We start from the raw sequence: 27,255 nt of genomic DNA on the forward strand, positions 1-27,255 counted from the left end.
ATTCCTTGTCTGTCAGTGTGTCCTCAGTAGAATTAAGCTCCAGGTGTCCAGGGCTTACCAGCACACCCATTTTGGTTACTGTCCTTTTGAGAAAATTTTAGAAGTGGGTAGACAGTAAAGGCCTGTTATATACAGATTAAAAACATTAAGAATGACTCCTTACATCTTATTAGAAACAATGGAGGCCAGAAGACAATAGAATAACACTTTTATGTGCTGAGGAAAATCAGCACATAACATAGAATTAACATAGAATTCTCTAGTCAGCAAAGTATTCATCAAAAATGTTGGCCAATAAATACATAAAGACAGAACTTTTCTCTAATAGAAATTTACTGCAAGATATTCTGATAGAAGTTATTTAGGCTGAAAGGAAATTATAACAGAATCTTGGTTTTTCAGAAAGTAATGAAGTATATCAGAAAGTATAAATAGTTGTAAAACAACTGAATATTGAAAAAAATAGTATTCAAGGAGAAAGCTTTAGTATGTTTTAGTCTTTTGGCTGTTAGCTTCTTTCCTCTTCATTTTCCAGTTAACTTTTTGTTTGTTTGTTTTTTGTTTTTTGGACAGAATCTTACTCTGTCGCCCAGGCTGGAGTGCAGTGATGCGATCTCAACTCATTGCACCTTCGCCTCCCAGATTCAAGCAATTCTTCTGCCTCAGCCTCCCCAGTAGCTGGAATTACAGGCGCCCACCACCACGCCCAGCTAATTATTTTATATTTTTAGTAGAGATGGGGTTTCACCATGTTGGCCAGGCTGGTCTAGAATTTCTGACCTCAGGCGATCTGCCTGTCTTGTCCTCCCAAAATGCTGGGATTACAGGTGTGAGCCACTGTACTCGGCCCTAGTTAAATCTAACATTAAAAAAAATATGACACTTAACAAAGTAAAGGAGTTTTGATTAAGATCAAAATTCAGCAGTTAAATGAAATTTCAGTAATTTATTCAGAAAATATTTATGAAGTCCCTAGTCTGTCCTACACTCCAGCCATCCCTTAGTCCTACAGATGTGAGGAAATTGTCTCTGTGAGCAACTAGAGTGAGTTTGGAAGTGTATTATTTCCCAGGTGAGCCTGTGGATGAAAACACAGATGGTCAACACTTTTATTGCGGCTTTTTGAGGCCATAATTCAAGTATTTAACTAAGCCATACCCAGATTATTGACCCACAGAAACTGCAACAAATGTCTGTTGTTTTAGGCTGTTACATTTGTGGTGATTTCTTATATAGCATAGAAAATTAATATAGACAGATACAGACACATTATGCATAGCTATAGTGTAGTCTGATTAATCACTATAAGAAATATATACCTGCCATAAAAACTTTTTAGAAATTCGTCCAAAAATATCTCCAGTGCATAAAAATACTAGTTAATATAAGAGCCAATAATCTTGATTTTAGCATTCCTTTACGCGTTTCTTTTCTGAGCATGCCTCTTATAAGAAAATTAAGAAAAGAATGGGGGGAAGAAAGTATGGCTTGTCGTTCTTGTGTAATTAACTCTTAGCTTGCAGAGTTATGACTGTTTTAGGGACATCAGCTATATTTCACCAGTCTCAGCTATCATGAGTCCTTGTAATGAATATCCTAACAACTCCTTGCATTGACTTACCTGTCCTTCTCCCTTAGAGGTACCCTTTGTACAGTGGTAACATCCAGCACTTAATTTTTGTTATATGTTGGGCTATATGCTGAGAAAAAAAAAAAGACATAATAGTTGTCATGGTCTAGCTGGGAAAAGGCTAAGTGCCATGGTATGGAGTATACTGTAGGGAGCCCCTTAGAGAACTTAACGATGAAAGAAGAGAAATGGGAATGTCAGGAGGAATGTTACTTATTGAAAGGATGCCTAGGGCATGTACTTCCTGGTTTGTGATGAATTTAGATATTATCGTAGGTAAGTATTTATTGCTTTGTAGAAGATCTAGTAGACACCATTGTGTGGTTTAGAATATGATAGCTACCAATAATATTTAGTTGTTTAAAGTTTACTATAGATCTAAATGTTATTTCATGATAATAGAAGTAGTTATATTAAAAATAACCTCATTCCCTCTTATCTATTTTATTAATGATTGAATAATGTGGTATAATTATCCTTTTATTGATATCATTTTGAGTAGTTCTGTAATAGGGAACATGAAAGATAGTATTGGATTACATGATTATTTGACAACTCTGGGAAAATATGCCAATTTAAGATTCCAAGTAATATCAGAAATCTTTACACTATCTATAAACAAGTAGGTACATCAATATTCCACAACGTAGGATATACTGGAGAATGTCCTTCTCTGGCCAGGATTAAATAACAGGAACCAGATTTATTTCACTGCCTGAAATAACCAAAAAATTATTGAAATATATAACACAAAGGTTTCAAACCACTAGGCAATAAGCCAAGTAGACAGTGATTCCTCAGAGACTTAAGATAAAATCAGCAGGACTTAGTAATTAATTGATTTGGGGAATCAAGGAACAGAGTCAAAGAGATCTTCTAGATTCTTGTTTTGGTGTTTGGGTGGTAGTGATGCTATTAAATGAAGTAGCTTTTCCAGGTTAGGGGCAAATAGGGATTTTGAATTTACACATGTATTTGAAATGTATGTGAGACATCCAGGTATGTATTAGATATTTATATCTGGAGTTTAAAAAACAGGTTAAGAGAAGAGATATAATTTTAGGAGTTATCTGCAGATGGTTTTCAAACCAGGAGAATGGGTCATTCAAGAAAGTATGTACAGTTGAAAGAGCAAAGGGCCAAGGGAATACCATTTTAAAAGTTGTTAGTAGAAGAGAGAATGTCCTTGAAGAAAATTATGTTAGTGATCAGAAATGGAGGAGGAGAAACCAGAGAGTTCATGAAAGCAAAAAATGCTTAGAGTTTTGAGGAGCTACTGGTCAGCAATGTCAAATTCTAGATGTTAACTATGTGCTTTACTTGCTTATTTGTAGTATAAAATGGATACATTAAATAATATTTAAGGTTACTTCCAACTCTAACATTATTGTATGATTCTTTTGCTTATTTTATAATGTTGCAGTACCTTTTAGCTTCATCACTAACAAACTTAATCTTATATATCACTTTGAATTAATTGTAAGTTATGATAGTGATTTTCCTCATTTTTCCTTTTTTAATCTCTAATTATGGTAAAATACATATAACATAAAATTTACCTTCCTTACTATTTGGAATAAACTATATGGTTTATTTTGTGGTTCCTCAATTTGAGTAAGCTTATTGAGTATCAGTTAACATAATCATTGCAGTACCAAATAATACATCTTTATATAGGTTATCTTATATATGACCTAGGTACTTGGCTTGCCTCACCCTAGTCCCGGCCCTGTGTTAAACATACTATATATTTAAACATTTCCAGATGTTAATGTATCATCAACACTTTAAAAGATAAAATTAGATTCTCATTAAATGATTACAATTTAGACTGTGAAAATCTGAGTTTTATTTATTTTATTTTATTTTATTTTATTTGAGACAGAATCTTACTTTGTCGCCCAGGCTGGAGTGCAGTGGTGTGATCTCGGCTCACTGCAAGCTCCGCCTCCCAGGTTCATGCCATTCTCCTGCCTCAGCCTCCCGAGTAGCTGGGACTACAGGTGCCCGCCACCATGCCAGCTAATTTTTTTGTATTTTTAGTAGAGACGGGGTTTCACCGTGTTAGCCAGGGTGGTCTCCATCTCCTGACCTCGTGATCCACCCGCCTCGGCCTCCCAAAGTGCTGGGATTACAGGCGTGAGCTTTTATTTTTAAAAACATTGTCCATTTTTTAAGATGTTTTATGAGCCAAAATATAAAACAGAAAACCCTGCAAGTTGTCATCAGATAAAACAGGGCATCATAACTTAAAGGTTTCGAATAATTATTCTTTTAGTGGAAGTTTGAGCAGGTAATTATGTTTGGAACCAGAATTTCTGCAAAGCTGATGTTGGAGCCAAAGTTGGTATTTGCTAAACCCATATTATTTTTTACTTAGAATAGAAACATGTATATTACATAAAATCATTAACAATATTTGCTGTAACCTATTTGTTTTTCAGTGTGGAAGAAGGAGTTTCCATACTTAATTATAATGGATTATTTTATAATATTCCATGTAGTCTTGGACAGTCTTTTTTTAAAAAAAAAAAAATATATATATATATATGAACTTTGGGGCCAGGCACAGTGGCTCACATCTGTAATCCCAGCACTTTGGAAGTCCTCGGCAGGCAGACGACTTGAGGTTAGGAGTTCAAGACCAGCATGGCTAACATGGTGAAATCCCGTGTCTACTAAAAATACAAAAATTAGCTGGGCTTGGTGGTGCCCACCTGTAGTCCCACCTAGTCTGGAGGCTGAAGCAGGAGAATCGCTTGAACCTGGGTGGTGGAGGTTGCAGGGAGCCGAGATTGCGCCACTGCACTCCAGCCTGGGTGACAGAGCAAAACTCTGTCTCAAAAATAAAAATTAAAAGAATAAAAATATATGAACTTTGGGGGCCTTTTAACAATAGATTAGCATAAGTTCACCGGTTCTTTCCAAGTTTTCTATACCTGCTCATTAACAAAGATTCTATTAAAGCTATGTTTTTATTCCAGAAGCACATAATTGGCAATAGTATGTAGCTGATAAAATAGAAATGTGCTGGCTAGAATTTACTCCTTTCTAGGAAAACATTTCTCTGCTTATTGCCAGACTTAGCTTTTTTTTTGGTCATTTACGTCGAAGTTCATCTTGCTGTCCTATGACATGTACTAGCATTTTCTTTTCTTTTCTTTTTTTTTTTTTTTTTGTACTCTCTGAGTTTTTCTGAGTGGACTGAAGTCTTCTGAGTTTAATGGCATTTTTAATTTCAATACCAAGCATTCTGGTCTCTTTCTTTTGGTAATAATGCTGTTATTCCTTTAGGGAACTACTTCCCACATTCTGTGTTATTTTGATGAGAGTGTCAGTCAGGGTGTCTCAAGCAGCATAAGCCAGTTAAGCTGGGCCAGCTGAATTCTGTCTTCTAGGAAGTTAAATCTAGAGCATGACTAGTGATGAAAAAAGTCATACTGCTTGATGTCCTGATGTCCAGTAAACTCCTTGGCCTTTATTTTCAGGATTAAATGGGAGTAGACATTTTAGGCCAGAGAGATCAACTATCAATCATGCTAATTATAAAAGTAAGATTTTATATTTAATCCTTACAAATTTTGCACACAGGCCCACATTCTTACTTATAGGCATTGAACAAGTGACAGCCATTGCATGGCAGTTAGGAGGAAGTCTGGAATTCAAATCTAGGAATTTTTAATGTCTTCTCTTGACAAGATTTTTATGGAAAAAGTGTGAAGATTTATAACACTTACTCTGGAAAGGATGACAACCAAGACAACCAACTGTAGGCTTTTAATCTATGGCCCCAAATCAGGGATATTTAAATTTCTACTACATATGATGATATCCAAAATATTTTCATGATGCACTGAAAATTTATCAAATAGGAAAACTGTGATTTGGGTGATAGTTTATATATTTGTTGTAGTGCAAATGGAATACTAATTTTAATGGCCCCTGTATACAGAGATAGTGAAACCGTAAGCAACAACATTTGAAAATAAATGCACTGTGAACAGGTTTTATAAATCTATGAGGCTAATAGTATATGGGATCTCGCCTATAGGAGAGACTTGGTGTTGTTTGTTGACTATCTTTCTTTAGCAAACGTTTAGGTAACACTTACTGTGTTAAATATATATATCAATGCTATGATTTCCCCCATTAACAGATGAGGAAACTGAAGTCATGGAGAGATGAAATAGCTTGTCAAATATCCCACAGCTGTGTTGAATTCATCTCGTTAACAAATCAGTTTTATTAATCACCTTAGAGGTTGCCTCAGGAATGAAATGATGAACAACGTGCATGAAGCAATTATTTTCATTACCATATCTGATGAAAATAATTGTTTAATTGTTTCTACTTGTTTAACAATTATTTATTGAGTACATAGTACATGCACCACTGCACAATGTACAGAAACTATATAGTGTACAAAATAGGCAAATGTTTGACTTCATAAAGTTTATGTTCTAGTGAGAATTCTGTAAGGATATTAATACTTGAAAGTGATCTTGTTTTAAGCTTTTTTAGGGCTGGCACTATGTCTTTTGTCTCTGTATTCCTGACTTCCAGGTCAGTTCATGATAGATATTAGAGAGTACATGAATAAAGGAGAGAAAAAGTAATGAAATGCAACATACAGTGTTCCTTTATTTTTGTTTTTTATTTGAAACTCTTTCCTGAAGAGTAACATACACTTATGTAGAGAACATTTGGTACTGTAGAAATTATGCAAAATATAATTATCATTACATTTTCAAGTTGTAAATAAAAATAAATATATTATTTGGGAATAGGAAATAGTTATGTTATTGAAAAGGGAAGAAAATGTGGCACAACATTTCAAAGCTTTTATCTATAAAGTGCTTTATATGATGGGCAGTGGCTAATTAAGATTTTCAGATTAATGGGTAAATAAAACCTATCTTAGTCTCTTCTTTTTAGCTGAATTGGGATCACAATTATAGAGCACTAAAAGAGAAAAATCTAAGTTTCTCAAACCTCACATATAGGGCCAAGGACTTACAAAGGCATATATCTTTCAAATAGCACATAAACTAGAAACTTCAGGGAAAAATGCATTGCAATCGTTTCATTTATTAAAATAAGAATAACAAATAATTTTTACTTTATTGGTTTATCTTCAGTATATGATACTTAGATATGTAGCCCTTGACCTAGTAGGAATCAAAATGGAGGTGGTTCCACTTCAAGAATTTGTAATAATCCCTTCACTTTAACACATGAATGTGTTCAGTATTGGCAAAAGAACACGTTGCTACCAAAACTGAAACAAGATCCTTGAAACAGAAAGGATGTTGCCATGGAAAAATGAAGTAACACTCAGTGCAGCTGTGATACATTCATGAATAGGATATTTTTTTAAAAGATCATTTGTGTTTGGTGTGGCTCAGAGGGTCCCAACCAGATGGTTTCCATGAACATGATCTGACCCCCAGCTTGAGGACTTCTTACTGGCAGATTACTTCATTTTCTTTCCCTTGGATTGTCAGATCCTTACATTAATTCAGAATTTACTGCTGCAGATTTATATTCGTAATATAAATCACTCAACATTTTACATTAAAACCACAATTTTATACATACAGTTTAACAGTTATTTTAAAAGTGTAAAAAGATTTATGTGATAGCTTTAGTATATATAATAGATAAAACATAATAATTTTGAGTAATTTTAATTATATGATTCTTATCATTAAAGGAACTCTCACAACATATATTTTAGAAAGTTTATTTTAGAGTTGTTATGTATCTGATGCTACTATACTGTTGATTCTGTTTATGTTGCTCACATTGTTTACACTTGATGAAATAATTGATTTTTAAATTAGTGAAATTAATGTTTTATGATTTTGGAAATTTTGGCATGATTTGAATTTTTTCCTAAGGATATGTATGCATGTGGTTGTGTATGGTAGCATACTAAACTAATTACCTCACATTATTGAAAGCATTTTTCAACGTAGTATCAATACCTACATGAAGTGTTAAATACTGACACTTCATATTTTGACCTTTTAACCTGAATTAATAAAGGCTATGCTCTTAATGTGCCATTTTAAATTGTGCAACTGAAAATTACTAATGAATTATGTTAAATATTTTAAAGCATAATTGTAAGTTACCTGAGACAATATAGACTTCTATTTCAGAATAAACTACATCATGATCTTAAATCAATAAACTACTTAACACACATGTACTTTATCTAATCTGCAGTATAAGATTTTAGAACTAAAATGAGCTCATGCTTCATAAACCAATGCATTTATTTTTGCAAAATTTTACCTGTATTTTTCATCACTGAGTTCATCAGTTTGGCCATGCCCCAAAATGTGAAGCAAAGACAAACAGGTTTGTTTATTTATAGGTTGACAAATTATTTATCCTATCAAGGAATTCCAAACCTGTTACATATAATCATGTTCTCACCAGAATAGTATATTAGGCCCAAGAGAAGAGATGTTGCTATTATCTTTTAAAAATGTAGTCTTTTTGCTAACATAGTTTCTTTGAATATCCAAGAATGTATGAATTAAAAAAATTATTTTGTATCACACCTCCAGATAACATCTTTTTATGTGAAATATTTTGTAGGAAATCAACCAATCATAGTTTGTATTTTCTCAATAACTTAAGTATCGTAGGCTGTTGGAGCAATTTGATAATGGGATACACAGTATTACTTTATAAGCACCACTAAGACAAATAGACTTTACATTGCTTCTGAATTAAGAAGTCACGATGAATTCAGTTTTGGGGTTGGGCTTACTTTGTCTCCTTATCTTAACCTCTGAGGTCCTGGCAACTTAATGTAACTCTACTGGGGATAGGAGAACATTAAGATAATACATGAAATTACAATTGAGGTAATTTGAAGAATGAAAAAAGCAAGAAATAATGCTCTGATTTTTAAGTCTTCTGATCTTTCCTATTACGATGTATTTATGTATAATAAATCTGATACATGTATGTATACTTGAATCATTGTATATAAAAGTGAAAGTATGTGATATAAACATGTTCTTTAATGGTTGTCTAGTGTTATAAATTGAATGTTTTAAACAATGTTTTCTTATATTCTAGTCTGTAAAGTAAAAATGGAAGGACTAAATTCACGTAAAAATAGCCCTTTTTAAAAAAGGTAACAGCAATAAAATGCTAGGTAGTTCTAGGCCTTATCTGGTGTTAACAAAATTTTCTAATAAACTGCAAAAGAAAGAGTGTTTTCTGATCTTCTTTTGCCAGCACACTTTCTAACTCAATCTTGTGTCTTGGAAAAGACTGTGGAAGGGCAGATCATCTCTTGTCACTAGGCATTTTGTATCAAGTTTATAACAAGAGTAAACAATACCTTTTCAAGTTTTTTTAATATTAATTAGTGAAAATAAGTCATAAAGACATAAATATGGAACATTTACTTTTTTTGGTTGTTTATTCTGGCGAAGATGTTAGGTGTTTGAAGGCATATTTAGTCTAATCCGAATATTTTAATTCTGCTTTTCTTTTCTAGCTTGAAGTACAATCTTGTTGTGTGTTTATTCCAAATGATAGCCTGCCTTCCCCAAGTACAATTGTATCTGGTGACATTCCTGGAACAGTAAGAAGTTGGTACCATGGACAAACCAGCATGCCGGGAACACTTGTCCTCTGTTTGCCTCAAATAAAGATTATTAGTGCTGGGCACAAGTATATGGAACCTCTGCAGGAGATTCCATTTGTTATCCCACGACCCATCCTTGAAGAAGGTATATGTTAACATTTTTTTCCTATGGTTAATGTTTTATATGGACATTTTTAGATTTGTTGGTGTTTTTAAATGTGTCAGTGTATAAGCAAATCAGTCTTCTCATTGAAAGATTTTTCCTGACCAAAGTAAGTGAACTAAGTGATGCCATTTATTGCCTTCCATACCTTTTAATCTTAGTCATATATTCACATATGTTATCTATAAAAGATCATATGCAATATAATATAATCATTAAAATATAAACGTAGGAAAAATTAACTTGGGAAGAAAATTGCTTTTGGATATTATCATTAGGCTGAACTAAGAATGATAAGTAGATTGATCTTAATTTAAGCTACTTGATTTATGAATGGATGTATTTTAAATATATAAATAATTGCGTGAATATATTATTTAGCAAGCGTAATGTATTTTTAGATTTCTCATTTGTTTATACAAAGTAATTATATGATGATTAGAGTCATGATCCTTTCTCCAATATATATATACTTAATTTCTCATATTGCTGTGTTTTCAGTTATGAATTCATAACCTTTTGAACTTTGGCATATTCATTTCAAACAAAATGTGAACCTGGAAAGATTTTGAGTCATAAAGTAATCTGAATATATATTATAATAACAAGGCTCAAATTTTTGACAGTGCTAAACAGGTCAACACCTTGTTCATATTATTATGGTGTAAGTGTATGAATCCTGATATCAGTGAAATTTCTACATACTGTCACTGAAAAGCAGACATAGCCTGTGTAATTTTTGATCTCTACTTTGATGTTGGTTTCTCTCTCCTTTTCTCTATACTGAAATTTCTATTGAAATCTACTTTTCTTATATTCATTAAAAGAAAGCATGATTTCACTGAGAGACATTTTTGGTCCTTAATAACATGAATACTATTATCATACAATTATAGAATTTTAAGGTTAAAGGGAACGTTTTTAGAGTATATGGTCTTTATGTGACTGGTTTCTTTCATTTAATATTTGTAAGATTGATTTATGTTGTTGCAGTCTTTGTTGTTTTTATGGCTGAATAGTATTCCATCTTATGGATATATCAATTTTTTTTGATTCATTCATCAGTTGATGGACAGTTGAAGTTGTTTTCACTTTTTGGCTTTTATGAGAAATCCTGGTATAAACATTCTTTTACAGGATTTTTGTGTGGATTTGTTTTAATTTCTTTTAGCTATATGCCGAGGAGTAAAATTGTTGTGTCGTATAGTAACTATGTTTGAGCTTCTCAGGAATTGCCAGACTGTCATCCAAACTGTCTGCACCATTTTATAATACCACATTATGTACAAAGGTTCTAATTTTTTCACATCTTTGTCACTATTTGTTATTATCCGCTTTGTTTCTTTTTCTTTTCTTTTTTTTTTTTATTTTGTTCTAGCCATCCTAGACAATAACCTCTTAAACTGGAGAGAGCAATTAATTTTAAGTGGTTTGTTTCTTTTTTTTCTTTTTTTTTTTTTTTTGAGATGGAGTCTTGCTCTGTCACCTGGGCTGGAGTACAGTGGCACAATCCCGGCTCACTGCAGCCTCTGCCTCCCAGGTTCAAACAATTCTCCTGCCTCAGCCTCCCGAGCAGCTGGTACTACAGGCACTTGCCACCACACCCAGCTAATTTTTGTATTTTTAGTAGAGTCAGGGTTTCACCATATTGGCCAGGCTGGTCTCGAACTCCTGACCTCGTGATCCACCCGCCTTGGTCTCCCAAAGTGTTGGGATTACAGGCGTGAGCCACTGCGCCTGGCCAAATTAAAGTGTTTTTAAGAACTGTGTTGGTCAGGCAGAGAGTAAATAGATTGATTTACTACATCATTTAATATACTAAATACACATCTTAATATTTATAAAACTGAAGCTTACATTATGAAATGTGTTTATTTTTACTATAAAAATAGTAAAAGTGGTGTGAAGTGGAATCTCATTGTGGTTTTGGTTTGCATTTCCCTAATGACTAATAATGTTGAACTTATTTTCGTGTGCTGGTTGGCCATTTGTATATCTTCTTTAATATTTTATTTATTTTTATTTATTTATTTTTTTGGATCAGGTTTCATTCTTGCTGAGGCTGAAGTGCAGTGGTGCAATCACGGCTCACTGCCGCCTTGACCGCTGGAGCTCAATTGATCCTCCCACCTCCTGAGTAGCTGGGACTACAGGCACACACCACCATGCCTAATTTTTTAATTTTTGTAGAGGTGGGGTTTCACCATGTTTCACAGGTTGGTATCGAACTCCTGGGCTCAAGTGACCCGCCTGCCTCAGCTTCCAAAAGCACTGGGATTATAGGTATTAGTCACCCTGCCCAACCTAATATTTTCTTCTATTCAAATCTTTTGCCTACTTTTTAGTTGTATTTTTATTTTATTTTATTTTATTTTTTTTTTTTTCTTTTCTTTTTTTTTTTTTTTTTTTATTTTTTTACATTTTTTTTTATTATACTTTAAGTTTTAGGGTACATGTGCACATTGTGCAGGTTAGTTACATATGTATACATGTGCCATTCTGGTGCACTGCACCCACTAACTTGTCATCTAGCATTAGGTATATCTCCCAATGCTATCCCTCCCCCCTCCCCCAACCCCACAACATTCCCCAGAGTGTGATATTCCCCTTCCTGTGTCCATGTGATCTCATTGTTCAATTCCCACCTATGAGTGAGAATATGCAGTGTTTGGTTTTTTGTTCTTGCGATAGTTTACTGAGAATGATGGTTTCCAATTTCATCCATGTCCCTACAAAGGACATGAACTCATCATTTTTTATGGCTGCATAGTATTCCATGGTGTATATGTGCCACATTTTCTTAATCCAGTCTATTATTGTTGGACATTTAGGTTGGTTCCAAGTCTTTGCTATTGTGAATAATGCTGCAATAAACATACGTGTGCATGTGTCTTTATAGCAGCATGATTTATAGTCCTTTGGGTATATACCCAGTAATGGGATGGCTGGGTCAAATGGTATTTCTAGTTCTAGATCCCTGAGGAATCGCCACACTGACTTCCACAATGGTCGAACTAGTTTACAGTCCCACCAACAGTGTAAAAGTGTTCCTATTTCTCCACATCCTCTCCAGCACCTGTTGTTTCCTGACTTTTTAATGATTGCCATTCTAACTGGTGTGAGATGATATCTCATAGTGGTTTTGATTTGCATTTCTCTGATGCCCAGTGATGATGAGCATTTTTTCATGTGTTTTTTGGCTGCATAAATGTCTTCTTTTGAGAAGTGTCTGTTCATGTCCTTCGCCCACTTTTTGATGGGGTTGTTTGTTTTTTTCTTGTAAATTTGTTTGAGTTCATTGTAGATTCTGGATATTAGCCCTTTGTCAGATGAGTAGGTTGCGAAAATTTTCTCCCATGTTGTAGGTTGCCTGTTCACTCTGATGGTAGTTTCTTTTGCTGTGCAGAAGCTCTTTAGTTTAATTAGATCCCATTTGTCAATTTTGTCTTTTGTTGCCATTGCTTTTGGTGTTTTGGACATGAAGTCCTTGCCCATGCCTATGTCCTGAATGGTAATGCCTAGGTTTTCTTCTAGGGTTTTTATGGTTTTAGGTCTAACGTTTAAATCTTTAATCCATCTTGAATTGATTTTTGTATAAGGTGTAAGGAAGGGATCCAGTTTCAGCTTTCTACATATGGCTAGCCAGTTTTCCCAGCACCATTTATTAAATAGGGAATCCTTTCCCCATTGCTTGTTTTTCTCAGGTTTGTCAAAGATCAGATAGTTGTAGGTATGCGGCATTATTTCTGAGGGCTCTGTTCTGTTCCATTGATCTATATCTCTGTTTTGGTACCAGTACCATGCTGTTTTGGTTACTGTAGCCTTGTAGTATAGTTTGAAGTCAGGTAGTGTGATGCCTCCAGCTTTGTTCTTTTGGCTTAGGATTGACTTGGCGATGCGGGCTCTTTTTTGGTTCCATATGAACTTTAAAGTAGTTTTTTCCAATTCTGTGAAGAAAGTCATTGGTAGCTTGATGGGGATGGCATTGAATCTGTAAATGACCTTGGGCAGTATGGCCATTTTCACGATATTGATTCTTCCTACCCATGAGCATGGAATGTTCTTCCATTTGTTTGTATCCTCTTTTATTTCCTTGAGCAGTGGTTTGTAGTTCTCCTTGAAGAGGTCCTTCACATCCCTTGTAAGTTGGATTCCTAGGTATTTTATTCTCTTTGAAGCAATTGTGAATGGGAGTTCACTCATGATTTGGCTCTCTGTTTGTCTGTTGTTGGTGTATAAGAATGCTTGTGATTTCTGTACATTGATTTTGTATCCTGAGACTTTGCTGAAGTTGCTTATCAGCTTAAGGAGATTTTGGGCTGAGACAATGGGGTTTTCTAGATATACAATCATGTCGTCTGCAAACAGGGACAATTTGACTTCCTCTTTTCCTAATTGAATACCCTTTATTTCCTTCTCCTGCCTGATTGCCCTGGCCAGAACTTCCAACACTATGTTGAATAGGAGCGGTGAGAGAGGGCATCCCTGTCTTGTGCCAGTTTTCAAAGGGAATGCTTCCAGTTTTTGCCCATTCAGTATGATATTGGCTGTGGGTTTGTCATAGATAGCTCTTATTATTTTGAAATACGTCCCATCAATACCTAATTTATTGAGAGTTTTTAGCATGAAGGGTTGTTGAATTTTGTCAAAGGCTTTTTCTGCATCTATTGAGATAATCATGTGGTTTTTGTCTTTGGCTCTGTTTATATGCTGGATTACATTTATTGATTTGCGTATATTGAACCAGCCTTGCATCCCAGGGATGAAGCCCACTTGATCATGGTGGATAAGCTTTTTGATGTGCTGCTGGATTCGGTTTGCCAGTATTTTATTGAGGATTTTTGCATCAATGTTCATCAAGGATATTGGTCTAAAATTCTCTTTTTTGGTTGTGTCTCTGCCTGGCTTTGGTATCAGAATGATGCTGGCCTCATAAAATGAGTTAGGGAGGATTCCCTCTTTTTCTATTGATTGGAATAGTTTCAGAAGGAATGGTACCAGTTCCTCCTTGTACCTCTGGTAGAATTCGGCTGTGAATCCATCTGGTCCTGGACTCTTTTTGGTTGGTAAACTATTGATTATTGCCACAATTTCAGCTCCTGTTATTGGTCTATTCAGAGATTCAACTTCTTCCTGGTTTAGTCTTGGGAGAGTGTATGTGTCGAGGAATGTATCCATTTCTTCTAGATTTTCTAGTTTATTTGCGTAGAGGTGTTTGTAGTATTCTCTGATGGTAGTTTGTATTTCTGTGGGATCGGTGGTGATATCCCCTTTATCATTTTTTATTGTGTCTATTTGATTCTTCTCTCTTTTTTTCTTTATTAGTCTTGCTAGCGGTCTATCAATTTTGTTGATCCTTTCAAAAAACCAGCTCCTGGATTCATTGATTTTTTGAAGGGTTTTTTGTGTCTCTATTTCCTTCAGTTCTGCTCTGATTTTAGTTATTTCTTGCCTTCTGCTAGCTTTTGAATGTGTTTGCTCTTGCTTTTCTAGTTCTTTTAATTGTGATGTTAGGGTGTCAATTTTGGATCTTTCCTGCTTTCTCTTGTGGGCATTTAGTGCTATAAATTTCCCTCTACACACTGCTTTGAATGCATCCCAGAGATTCTGGTATGTTGTGTCTTTGTTCTCGTTGGTTTCAAAGAACATCTTTATTTCTGCCTTCATTTCGTTATGTACCCAGTAGTCATTCAGGAGCAGGTTGTTCAGTTTCCATGTAGTTGAGCGGTTTTGAGTGAGATTTTTAATCCTGAGTTCTAGCTTGATTGCACTGTGGTCTGAGAGATAGTTTGTTATAATATCTGTTCTTTTACATTTGCTGAGGAGAGCTTTACTTCCAACTATGTGGTCAATTTTGGAATAGGTGTGGTGTGGTGCTGAAAAAAATGTATATTCTGTTGATTTGGGGTGGAGAGTTCTGTAGATGTCTATTAGGTCCGCTTGGTGCAGAGCTGAGTTCAATTCCTGGGTATCCTTGTTGACTTTCTGTCTCGTTGATCTGTCTAATGTTGACAGTGGGGTGTTAAAGTCTCCCATTATTAATGTGTGGGAGTCTAAGTCTCTTTGTAGGTCACTCAGGACTTGCTTTATGAATCTTGGTGCTCCTGTATTGGGTGCATATATATTTAGGATAGTTAGCTCCTCTTGTTGAATTGATCCCTTTACCATTATGTAATGGCCTTCTTTGTCTCTTTTGATCTTTGTTGGTTTAAAGTCTGTTTTATCAGAGACTAGGATTGCAACCCCTGCCTTTTTTTGTTTTCCATTTGCTTGGTAGATCTTCCTCCATCCTTTTATTTTGAGCCTATGTGTGTCTCTGCACGTGAGATGGGTTTCCTGAATACAGCACACTGATGGGTCTTGACTCTTTATCCAACTTGCCAGTCTGTGTCTTTTAATTGGAGAATTTAGTCCATTTACATTTAAAGTTAATATTGTTATGTGTGAATTTGATCCTGTCATTATGATGTTAGCTGGTGATTTTGCTCATTAGTTGATGCAGTTTCTTCCTAGTCTCGATGGTCTTTACATTTTGGCATGATTTTGCAGCGGCTGGTACCGGTTGTTCCTTTCCATGTTTAGCGCTTCCTTCAGGAGTTCTTGTAAGGCAGGCCTGGTGGTGACAAAATCTCTCAGCATTTGCTTGTCTGTAAAGTATTTTATTCCTCCTTCACTTATGAAGCTTAGTTTGGCTGGATATGAAATTCTGGGTTGAAAATTCTTTTCTTTAAGAATGTTGAATATTGGCCCCCACTCTCTTCTGGCTTGTAGGGTTTCTGCCGAGAAATCCGCTGTTAGTCTGATGGGCTTCCCTTTGAGGGTAACCCGACCTTTCTCTCTGGCTGCCCTTAACATTTTTTCCTTCATTTCAACTTTGGTGAATCTGACAATTATGTGTCTTGGAGTTGCTCTTCTCGAGGAGTATCTTTGTGGCGTTCTCTGTATTTCCTGAATCTGAATGTTGGCCTGCCTTGCTAGATTGGGGAAGTTCTCCTGGACAATATCCTGCAGAGTGTTTTCCAACTTGGTTCCATTCTCCGCATCACTTTCAGGTACACCAATCAGACGTAGATTTGGTCTTTTCACATAGTCCCATATTTCTTGGAGGCTTTGCTCATTTCTTTTTATTCTTTTTTCTCTAGACTTCCCTTCTCGCTTCATTTCATTCATTTCATCTTCCATTGCTGATACCCTTTCTTCCAGTTGATCGCATCGGCTCCTGAGGCTTCTGCATTCTTCACGTAGTTCTCGAGCCTTGGTTTTCAGCTCCATCAGCTCCTTTAAGCACTTCTCTGTATTGGTTATTCTAGTTATACATTCTTCTAAATTTTTTTCAAAGTTTTCAACTTCTTTGCCTTTGGTTTGAATGTCCTCCCGTAGCTCAGAGTAATTTGATCGTCTGAAGCCTTCTTCTCTCAGCTCGTCAAAATCATTCTCCATCCAGCTTTGTTCCGTTGCTGGTGAGGAACTGCGTTCCTTTGGAGGAGGAGAGGTGCTCTGCGTTTTAGAGTTTCCAGTTTTTCTGTTCTGTTTTTTCCCCATCTTTGTGGTTTTATCTACTTTTGGTCTTTGATGATGGTGATGTACAGATGGGTTTTCAGTGTGGATGTCCTTTCTGTTTGTTAGTTTTCCTTCTAACAGACAGGACCCTCAGCTGCAGGTCTGTTGGAATACCCTGCGGTGTGAGGTGTCAGTGTGCCCCTGCTGGGGGGTGCCTCCCAGTTAGGCTGCTCGGGGGTCAGGGGTCAGGGACCCACTCGAGGAGGCAGTCTGCCTGTTCTCAGATCTCCAGCTGCGTGCTGGGAGAACCACTGCTCTCTTCAAAGCTGTCAGACAGGGACATTTAAGTCTGCAGAGGTTACTGCTGTCTTTTTGTTTGTCTGTGCCCTGCCCCCAGAGGTGGAGCCTACAGAGGCAGGCAAGCCTCCTTGAGCTGTGGTGGGCTCCACCCAGTTGGAGCTTCCCAGCTGCTTTGTTTACCCAAGCAAGCCTGGGCAATGGCGGGCGCCCCTCCCCCAGCCTCGCTGCCGCCTTGCAGTTTGATCTCAGACTGCCGCGCTAGCAATCAGCGAGATTCCGTGGGCGTAGGACCCTCTGAGCCAGGTGTGGGATATAGTCTCGTGGTGCGCCGTTTTTTAAGCCGGTCTGAAAAGCGCAATATTCGGGTGGGAGTGACCCGATTTTCCAGGTGCGTCCGTCACCCCTTTCTTTGACTCGGAAAGGGAACTCCCTGACCCCTTGCGCTTCCCAGGTGAGGCAATGCCTCGCCCTGCTTCGCCTCGCGCACGGTGCGCGCACCCACTGGCCTGCGCCCACTGTCTGACACTCCCTAGTGAGATGAACCCGGTACCTCAGATGGAAATGCAGAAATCACCTGTCTTCTGCGTCGCTCACGCTGGGAGCTGTAGACCGGAGCTGTTCCTATTCGGCCATCTTGGCTCCTCCTTAGTTGTATTTTTAGTAGAGTCAGGGTTTCACCATATTGGCCAGGCTGGTCTCGAACTCCTGACCTTGTGACTTCTTACAGTTGAGTTGTAAGAGTTCTTTATTATATTCTAGATACTAGACCCTTACACATGATTTGCAAGTATTTTCTCCTATTCTATACATTGTCTTTTCACTTCCTTGATGGCTTTCTTTGTCATATAAACATTTGTAATATGAAATTTTTATAATATGAATATTTATATTATAAATTTATATAATATAAATTGATATTATAAATTTTGTAGTATAAACATTTGGCAAGACTTCATCTCTACAAAAAATTTAAAAATTACCCGGATGTAGTGGCTTGAGCCTATAGTCCTAGCTCCATGGGAGGTTGAGGTGGGAGAATTGCTGGAGTCCAGGAGTTCCAGGATGCGGCAAGCTATGATCGCACCACTGCACTCCAGCCTAGGCAACAGAGCAAGACCCTGACTCTGTAAATTAATTAACTAAATATATATAATACATGATATATAATATGTAATATATACTGTTTTATAATTATAAATTGTATAAATATATGTAAATATAAACATAATCTAAAAAGTTTTCCAGTGCTATGTTGGAAATTATTTTCTCACTATTCTTTTTTTAATATTAGAAATTAACACCATTTCCACAAAGTATGTTTTAGTTTTAGAAATATTAAGATGCATACTTAATTTATTTAATGATGTAGTAAATCAGTCTATTTACTCTCCATCTGAACAACACAGTTCTTAAAACACTTTAATCCTTCTCTCCAGATTGAGGTTATTGTCATAAATTTTCTTTTATTTTTTATTTATTTTTATTTTTTATTTTTTATTTTTTTTGAGACGGAGTCTCGCTCTGTCGCCCAGGCTGGAGTGCAGTGGCGCAATCTCGGCTCACTGCAAGCTCCGCCTCCTGGGTTCACGCCATTCTCCTGCCTCAGCCTCCCGAGTAGCTGGGACTACAGGCGCCCGCCACCACGCCCGGCTAATTTTTAGTATTTTTAGTAGAGACGGGGTTTCACTGTGTTAGCCAGGATGGTCTCGATCTCCTGACCTCGTGATCCACCCGCCTCGGCCTCCCAAAGTGTTGGGATTACAGGCGTGAGCCACCGCGCCCGGCCAATTTTCTTTTATTTTTAAAACTTGATATCATTATTTTGTAATATAATTGCTTAGATTTGGCATATATAGAACTAAGGCAGAGGTTGGAAAACTTTCTCAACAAAGTGCCAGATAGTAAATATTTTGTTTCATTAGCTATATGGTTTCTGTTTTAACTACCCAACCATGCTTTATAGTGCAGAGGCAGCCATAGACAATATGTCAATACATTGGTATGACTGTGTTCCAATAAAACTTTATTTACAGAATCTGGTGGTTGGCTGCATTTGGTCATGAGCCACATTTGCCTACCTATATGCTAGTGCTTTAGTAGTCATTCCTTTTCACAGCTTAGCCCTTCCTTCTTTCTCAGTTCATTTACTTCTGCCTAAAGTACATCCTTTAGAAGCTGTTTCTGTGATGGCCTGATGTTAGCAAACTCTCAGTTTTGTTTCTTTGCCTTTTTTTTTTGAAAGATATTTTCTGGGTATATAAATCCTTGTTTATAGTTATTTTCTCCCAGCTCATTAAAGATACTGTTGTTCTGACTCTTGCTTTTCATTGGCCTTTTAGGAGGTACGATGTCATTTCATGTTTCCTTGGAAGTCGTTTGTCCTTTTCCTCTGGGTTCTTTAAGGATCTTCTCAGTCTTTGTGTTTTAAAGTTTTAATATTCGAGTCTTATGAGTTCTGCAAGTTTTCTGGCATAATCTATTCAGATATTGCCTTTACTTTTTTCTTTCCATACATATGTTGGACTTTTTTGATTTTTTACTGTATTTTCCATGTTGCTTCTTCAGTCTTTGATATTTTTTCTCTTTGATTTGCTGACCTGCATTCCAGTTAATTTCTTTAATCTAGTTCATTAATTTTCTTTTCAGTTGTGTCTAATATTTTGTTAAAGTTGTTCTTTGAATTTTTCAATGTCAACTGTATGAAAGTCTAACATACAGAAAATGGTACAACACTAAGTATACAACTGGATACATTTTTGTCAGATAAATCCATACATGTTACTAGTACCTGAATAGAGATCAAGAATATTCCCAGTACTCAGAAGATCTCTTGGAGGCAAATTGTGTTTAACATCTAAAACCACAAATTAGTTTTCCTGTTTTTGAACTTCATAGCACTTATTGAATAGCACTTTTATCGAATTTAAAATTTTACATAGGATATTCTTTTTATCTTGATTCTATTTAAAACTCTTTATTAATATTTTCAAGGCTTCCTTTTATCTCTTTCTGCATGAAACTTTTAACTTATGTGATTGCCTAATTCCTGCTGACTCTTGCCTACTATACCTAATATTCCTTGTTTATACTTTTCTTTTCTGTGCTACTTATTTTCCTTAGAAATTTCTCTGTAGAAATGTTTTGAAGACTGGCCTGAAAGATTCCTCCTATACAGGCTTGAATTTACTTCCAACATGTTGGTGGCACTATGAGTTCAGAACCATTTGAAACTAAATTCTTGATAAAAGGTTTTTATGCCACTTAGATAATAAAAATTTAAGCTACAGCCTTGTGGTTGTGGGTTTTCCCCCCCACCCATCTATTGAAGGTTTCATTTTCTGGCAGCGTTTGTGAGAGGATCATGTAAAGAAGGGAAGAGCAGACAACTTTATTTCTAGTTTACCTGTACATGAATATTCTAGCCATTTGCATGCCAGCTTTATCTTTTATTATTTTCTGCACTGTGAGTTAGCTTCAGGCTTTATCTTCAGTCAGACTTAACTTGACTTCAGTTCAGTGGTAAACACGGATGCTCAATTTTAACCAACTTTGAAGTGCCTCGGGCATTTACTTTGCATACCTCTGTGTTTCTGGCTTCCCTCAGCCCCTGGCTTTAATTATCTTTACTCTTTTTGGAAATTCATTAATAAGTTTAAGAAGATATAATTTGGTGTGTGTATGCATGCATGTGCATATGTGTAAAACATTATATAAATTTTATAGTATGTGTCACATAAATATTGTTAAAATACAGTATAGTCATTTTTATTTTTTTAGGAGATGGATCATTCAACATATTTATCGTGTTGCTGTAAATAGAATTCCTCAGTTATGTTTTTTAAAGATGATGTGACACTATTATACTCTGTCTTTTCAAATGATTTTATAAAAGGACCGATATATAGTGCCCATCATTCTTTATACCTTCAATACTCATTTAAAATCTCTCTTATTTCTACAAAACTCCTGCCAACATCTACTGCTTGTCTTTTTCATATTAAAAAATTATTTTATTTTCATCTTGTTTTTCAAATACATCAAGAATGACTTAGGAACTGCAGAAGTCTCCATCTTTAAAGCATAAGGTGCTGTTATATTCTCAGGTGGTTTTATTTTTATTTATTTATTTATTTATTTTTTGCAAGAACTGAGATGGCAACTTAATTTATTTTGAACTTAAAAAAAATCACATACCAGATGGAGAGGGCTTGAATCAAATTGAAATTTCCAGTCTATTTTTCATACTCCCTAAGAGAATATAGAGTGACTGCATAATCAACATTGAAACATGAAGTAGAAACAACTTTTTAACCACATGGTTATTCTCATTCACCAAACCTACTCTGAGGAAAAGAGATTATTTCAAGATATTTAAATTCTCTTTTGGTCTTAAAAAACTATAGAAATTAACTTCTTATGAATACCCAGAAATCTATCCCTTTTTCTGCATTTAAAATGGTGTTTATAAAAATACTTGGATATAAGCCTTTGATGCATACATGTTAAAAGTAATTTACTCTTTGTCTTTACACATGTACCCAGATAGAAAACTGATTTGGAGGTTTACTTACTCATTTCCAGTTTTCACACAGCCCTTCTGGTTTCAGTGTCATGCTTGTATTCTCTTTTTCAATCTTTCTTGAGTATTGGGACTGATGGCATGAATTAGACTGCTCTTTTATAGCTTCCTTCTCTGGTCCTCAGTCATTTGCTATTTACACACATTCCAGCTTTAAAAAATGTGTAATATATTTCATCTTCAGTCGTTTCCTCTCTTGTTCTTATTAGTCCTTTTTGATTTATAATGCTTTTTCCATTTCATTGTCATTTTGTTGGTTTCAAAATGTAGATAACTTTCAATCATTTATGTTCAAGCAGATGCAGGATGTCTAAATCCATTCCACCTCCTATTACACCCCTTTCCATTCTACTTCTCTGATACTATTGTTTTATGTTTAGCTCATTTTTGTTCAGTAAATGTTTCTTAATAAGTATAGAGGATGGATTGGGGGTAATTGGATAAAGTAGGAAACCTGGAGGCAAGATTAGTTAAATATTCCAGATAGCCATTATAGCTTAGAAGAAATTGTCAGAACCAGGGCAGTGGTAAGAGATACTGGGACAGAATAGAGAGAAATATTTAAAAGGTTGACAAAAACTGTCCAAACTTAATGACTGGATTAGTTATGGATAGGGAAGGAGAGAAAAAAATCTGTAGAATAACTCCGTGGTTCTTAGCTTAGATGTCAATATACATTATTTATATAGTTAATATTATGGTTAGGAACAAAGAAAGAGGGCCAGTTTTTGGTGTGCACGGTGGGATGGATGAATTTAGTTTGGTCCATATGGCGAAGTATCCATGGGACATTTAAGTAAACAAATCTGATGAGCTGCTGCATATATGGATCTAGAGCTCTAAAGAGGGATCATAGTTAGAGACACAAAATGACCACAGGGAAAACATGAAAAAAGATGGGATTATCCGAAGTCATTTATAGAGTGACAAATGAAGTGGGATCTGCATATAACAAGGCAGGGAACGTAATGTTATGGGATGAGAAAGGAAGGAATAATTTGTGATGGAAGCTACCAATAGAAGGTCAGGTAAGTAAGGAAAACTGTGAGGAAAAACTGTGAGGCACTAGTCTTACAGAAGACGTAAGATTGGATCATGTGTAAATGATTAGATCATTTATAAATGTAGCCAATAAGATAAGGACTAAAAACTATAAGATTTCACAATTTTAGGTAACTGATTTCTTTTATCACAGTATTTTCAGAAGAATGATTTTTTTTTTTCTTTGAGATGGAGTCTCGCACTGTCACCAGGCTGGAGTGAAGTGGCACGCTCACTAACTGCAACTTCTGCCTCTTGGGTTCAAGCAATTCTCCTGCCTCAGCCTCTTGAATAGCTGAGACTGTAGGTTCGCGCCACCATGCCCAGCTAATTTTTGTATTTTTAATAGAGACGGGGTTTCATCATGTTGGCCAGGATGATCTTGATTTCTTGACCTCGTGATCCACCCCCCTTGGCCTCCCAAAGTGCTGGGATTACAGGCATAAGCCAACGTGCCCGGTAAGAATGATTTTAATGACAGTCAGTGATGGTGGCTTGAGAACTGAAAAGGAAATGAAGAACTAATTTAATAAATAATTTGTTTAAAAATATTATTTGAGAAATGACAGGAGAAAAAGGATGGTTCCTGAATGTATATATACCTTGATATTCTTTGGGTGCAGGAAACAGAAACCAAGTCAGGATAACTAAAGCAAAAATGAAACTTAATGATTCGTTGTCTATATTCTATTATAGAAACCAACTTTGACTTTTAGTTAAAATTTTAATATTACTCCCACCATCTGACTCTGGTGGTTATGAAGACCATATGTTCAATTAAAAATTTCCTTTCTGCCACGTGTGGTGGCTCATTCCTGTAATCCCAGCATTTGGGAGGCCAAGGTGGGCAGATCACAAGGTTAGGAGATCAAGACCATCCTAGCCAACGTGGTGAAACCCTGTCTCTACTAAAATACAAAAAATTAGCCAGGCATGGTGGCGTGCACCTGTAGTCCCAGCTACTCAGGAGGCTGATGCAGGAGAATCACTTGAACCTGGGAGGCAGAGGTTGCAGTGAGCCAAGATTGTGCCACCACACTCCAGCCTGGTGACAGAGCAAGACTCTGTCTTAAAAAGAAAAAAAAATTTTTTTTCTTTATCTTTTTTTTACTTGTCCTCATAACCCCTGAGAAATTATTTTTCTCTATCTTTAGCATTGCTTGTTTATCATTCTGGGATTCCAAATTTCTATTAAATTTGCAATTCTTTGAAACCAATTATTTAGATTCATGATGGAATAGACCACAAAGAACATATTCGTATGTAACTAAGATTATATACTCAAACCTTTTATTTTTTATGGAAATATTTTGGTATATTGCATCTGTTAATATTTATCTGACTTTATAAGCAGAAAATATGGTACAAAATTTAATAATTTAAAAAATTACTCAGGATTATCATTGTGAATGCAACCAGAAGAAATGTAATAAAATGAGACCTCTTTATTTATACCTTAAAATTTTTTCAGTATACTGAGGAATGTAAAAATGACATAAATTTGATTCCAATACACCTTGAAACATAATCTACAACTTTACAGGTAAGGGAGTTAGTTGGCACAGCATTCTAAGGGTGTCTGTTTTTTTTCTTTTAATTCCTAAATCCTAGGCTGATACTTCCTTCAACCATCTGTCCTCTCTATCCCACTCAATCCTCCAGCCTTTTTTTGGATTTCTTTATTTTCCTAAATTTCCCTTATTTGTCCCATTCATTCAACAAATACATATTGAGCACCTACCATGTGGCAGTCACATAGAGAATACAGATTTGAACAAGACAGATATGGTGCTTGCTTGTTGATATCTTACAAGCTATTGGGAAGAGTAGTGCAATAAATAGTCCTTGGTTGAATCTTATGTATTGCTGGCTATTGATATCTTTTCCTAGGGTAACTAAAGATTAAATGAGATACACATTACTTTGAACAGTGTCTGGTAAGTGCTCGGTAAAAACCATTATGGTTCTCAACATCCATGTAGGATTTCCAAATTCCATGGCCTGGTTTTCAATCTTTGCTGTTTCCCAGATACATTTTCTTTCCTTGGTCTCTTCTGCTGCCATGTTCCTGGAACCCTGTATGGAACTCTATCTCCGTAATAGGCTTATAACTCTTCACTTCCTTTAATTCACTTATAGAATCCACTCACAAAGAAGTATTAAAGAATGAAGTAGAGTTTGCTGAAGATGTCCTGCCATAGGGAAGAGGTGGTACTGGTGTACCCCGTATCAAACGGTCTTTAAAGTGGCTGTTAGTCTCTTAGACATGTTTGTACAACACAATGCTTGTTTGGCTCTTTTCTCTTCCTCTTTAATCTCTTGACCAAAGTAATTTGAAATTCCTATCCTTTTGTCATGCAGAGTAATTTAGTTATTTTTGCGTGCAATCCTTTTCATGACTTCCTTTCAATCTTAGGGTACATTTAAAAGTCCTTAACATGACCAAGACACCATATGAATTGGCCCTGCCCACCTCTCCAGTTGTATTTTCTGCTACACTCTCTGCTGCTTGCTTTGCCCAACTCCAGCCCTAGTAACCTTTCTGTGTTCTTGGAATAAGCACAGCACTGTCCTATCACAGTGCCTTAGCATATGCTACAAACATGACTTCATCCTTCCCAATCTGTCCTCTAGGCATCTTTCTCCTTCTCCTCCTTCAGGCTTCAGGGTATTTCATTTATCAGGTCCCTCCAACTCTGTGCTGTCTTTGTACTCCAGTCATCACTTTTACAAACTTTATCCTAATTTTAACTATTTTTCTTCAGTATCTGATTCCCCTACTAGGGTGAAAAGAGCAGGAGCCATACCTCTCTTTTTCGTTGTTCTATTACCATTATTTAGCACAACACATGCCACAAAAGAGGAGCTCACTGTACATTCTCAGGCCACATGAAATTTTCAAGTTATTCATGGTAAATAGTGGTTGGTTACTCTAAGGGAGGAAGAACTTAAGAAATTAAAAAGTTACCTTCTAACTTATCTTAAGATCCATAAACAATTGAAAAATAATTCCTGGTCTTTACGAAATGAAAAAAAGGGGTGAAAAAGCATTACATAGATGATTAATAGGATGAACAAAAAGTTCTCTATAGATTTGAGGCTCTGTCTATGCTGAACTTGGACTTCTAAAGTTCAAAATGAGGAACTGTTTGCTGAAATGTGTCATCTGATTTCAATTGCTGTGGAAAGGGAGAGATGATCTCTAATATAGCCAGCTCCAATCTGTGTAGGGTGTTTGGGTCAAAATCAACATCTTGAGTTTCATTAGGGAGCACTTGCAGTGAGCCTTGCAGATGTAATTTGCTACATCCAGCCAACACCTCTGAGCAGATGGATTTCTACACTGTGCCTAACAGAGGTTTGTTTTTTCTTCTTTGAATGAGTTGCCTGTGACTTTTATAAAATATTTTGACAGAAATGGAATATTGAGATCATTTATAAATTAAACTTTGCTGTTGTTGGATTTAGTGAGTTTTAATAGAAACTGATGTGAAAATTATTTAGCATCTATGAAAAACATAGGGGCTGCTTTTCTATGTAATTCTTGTTCACCTTAGTGGTTTATATGTATTGTTCTATTTTAGGTTTTTTAAGTCATAGTTTTATAATCATAATTTCCACTTGTTCTGAAAGATGGTGATGTACTGTTACAATTATTTTCTTTCCAGTTTCACTTAGTGTGTTTGACTTTAATCCTCAAACCGTGTATGCAAATAGGATTCCTTGGGGAGAAAAGGAAGCTCAGAAACTAACTTCCAATTTGTTTTTGATGATGTTGTTTTTAAATAAATTTGTTGGGAACAATCGTGTATGTATTACTAGTAAAATTAAGCTGTTGCACTACCTAAATGTACTTAATATAATTGCTGTAGACATTATTCTTCTCTAAGTAGCTCACATTCAGCCTTCTTTATCATTTATTTAGTTAAGGGTTCTATAGCTTTTAAAGGCTGAAAAGGAAACTTACCCTATTTATTCCTTGCTTATCAATTTTGCATTTCCCAATCTCCTCCCTCTCCCCACCACACTTATTTTAAAAACCAAACCAATATGGCAGGCCTAATATGCTGTCATCTTTTTCCTGATCACATTTTTAGACTTTATTTTTTTAAAGCAGTTTGATTTTCATAGCAAAATTGAGAGGAGGAGACAGAAATAGTTCATATATCCCCTGCTCCTCAACCTGCGCAGCCTCTCCAATTCAGTACATTTGTTATAACTGATGAACCTACAGGGATACGTAATTGTCACCCAAAATCTGCAGTTTACTAGAGGACTCACTCTGGGTGTTGTACATTCTGTGGACTTGCAGAAATATATAATGACATGTATCTGTCATCGTAGTATCATGCATAATATTTTTACTGCCCCCAAAACCTTCTGTGCTCAACATACTCATTTCTCAGCCCCTGCAAACACTGATATTT

General features: G+C 35.9%; 1 protein-coding gene across 32 annotated transcripts in view; it reads left to right on the forward strand.

Moving 5' to 3' along the window:
- VPS13B (vacuolar protein sorting 13 homolog B) overlaps positions 1–27,255 on the forward strand; it is an 869,944-nt gene that overhangs the window by 414,470 nt on the left and 428,219 nt on the right. For 31 of the 32 annotated variants that reach the window (XM_031013639.3, XM_055348088.2, XM_031013638.3 and 28 more), the window contains exon 23: positions 9,156–9,390. In XM_031013639.3, coding sequence (XP_030869499.3) covers positions 9,156–9,390 — 235 coding nt within the window. Of the gene's footprint in view, positions 1–9,155; positions 9,391–27,255 lie in introns of those variants that run through there. The other variant, XR_008667630.2, reaches the window with a different exon arrangement.

This window comes from Gorilla gorilla, chromosome 7, assembly GCF_029281585.2.
Source record: "Gorilla gorilla gorilla isolate KB3781 chromosome 7, NHGRI_mGorGor1-v2.1_pri, whole genome shotgun sequence".
Lineage (NCBI taxonomy): Eukaryota > Metazoa > Chordata > Mammalia > Primates > Hominidae > Gorilla > Gorilla gorilla.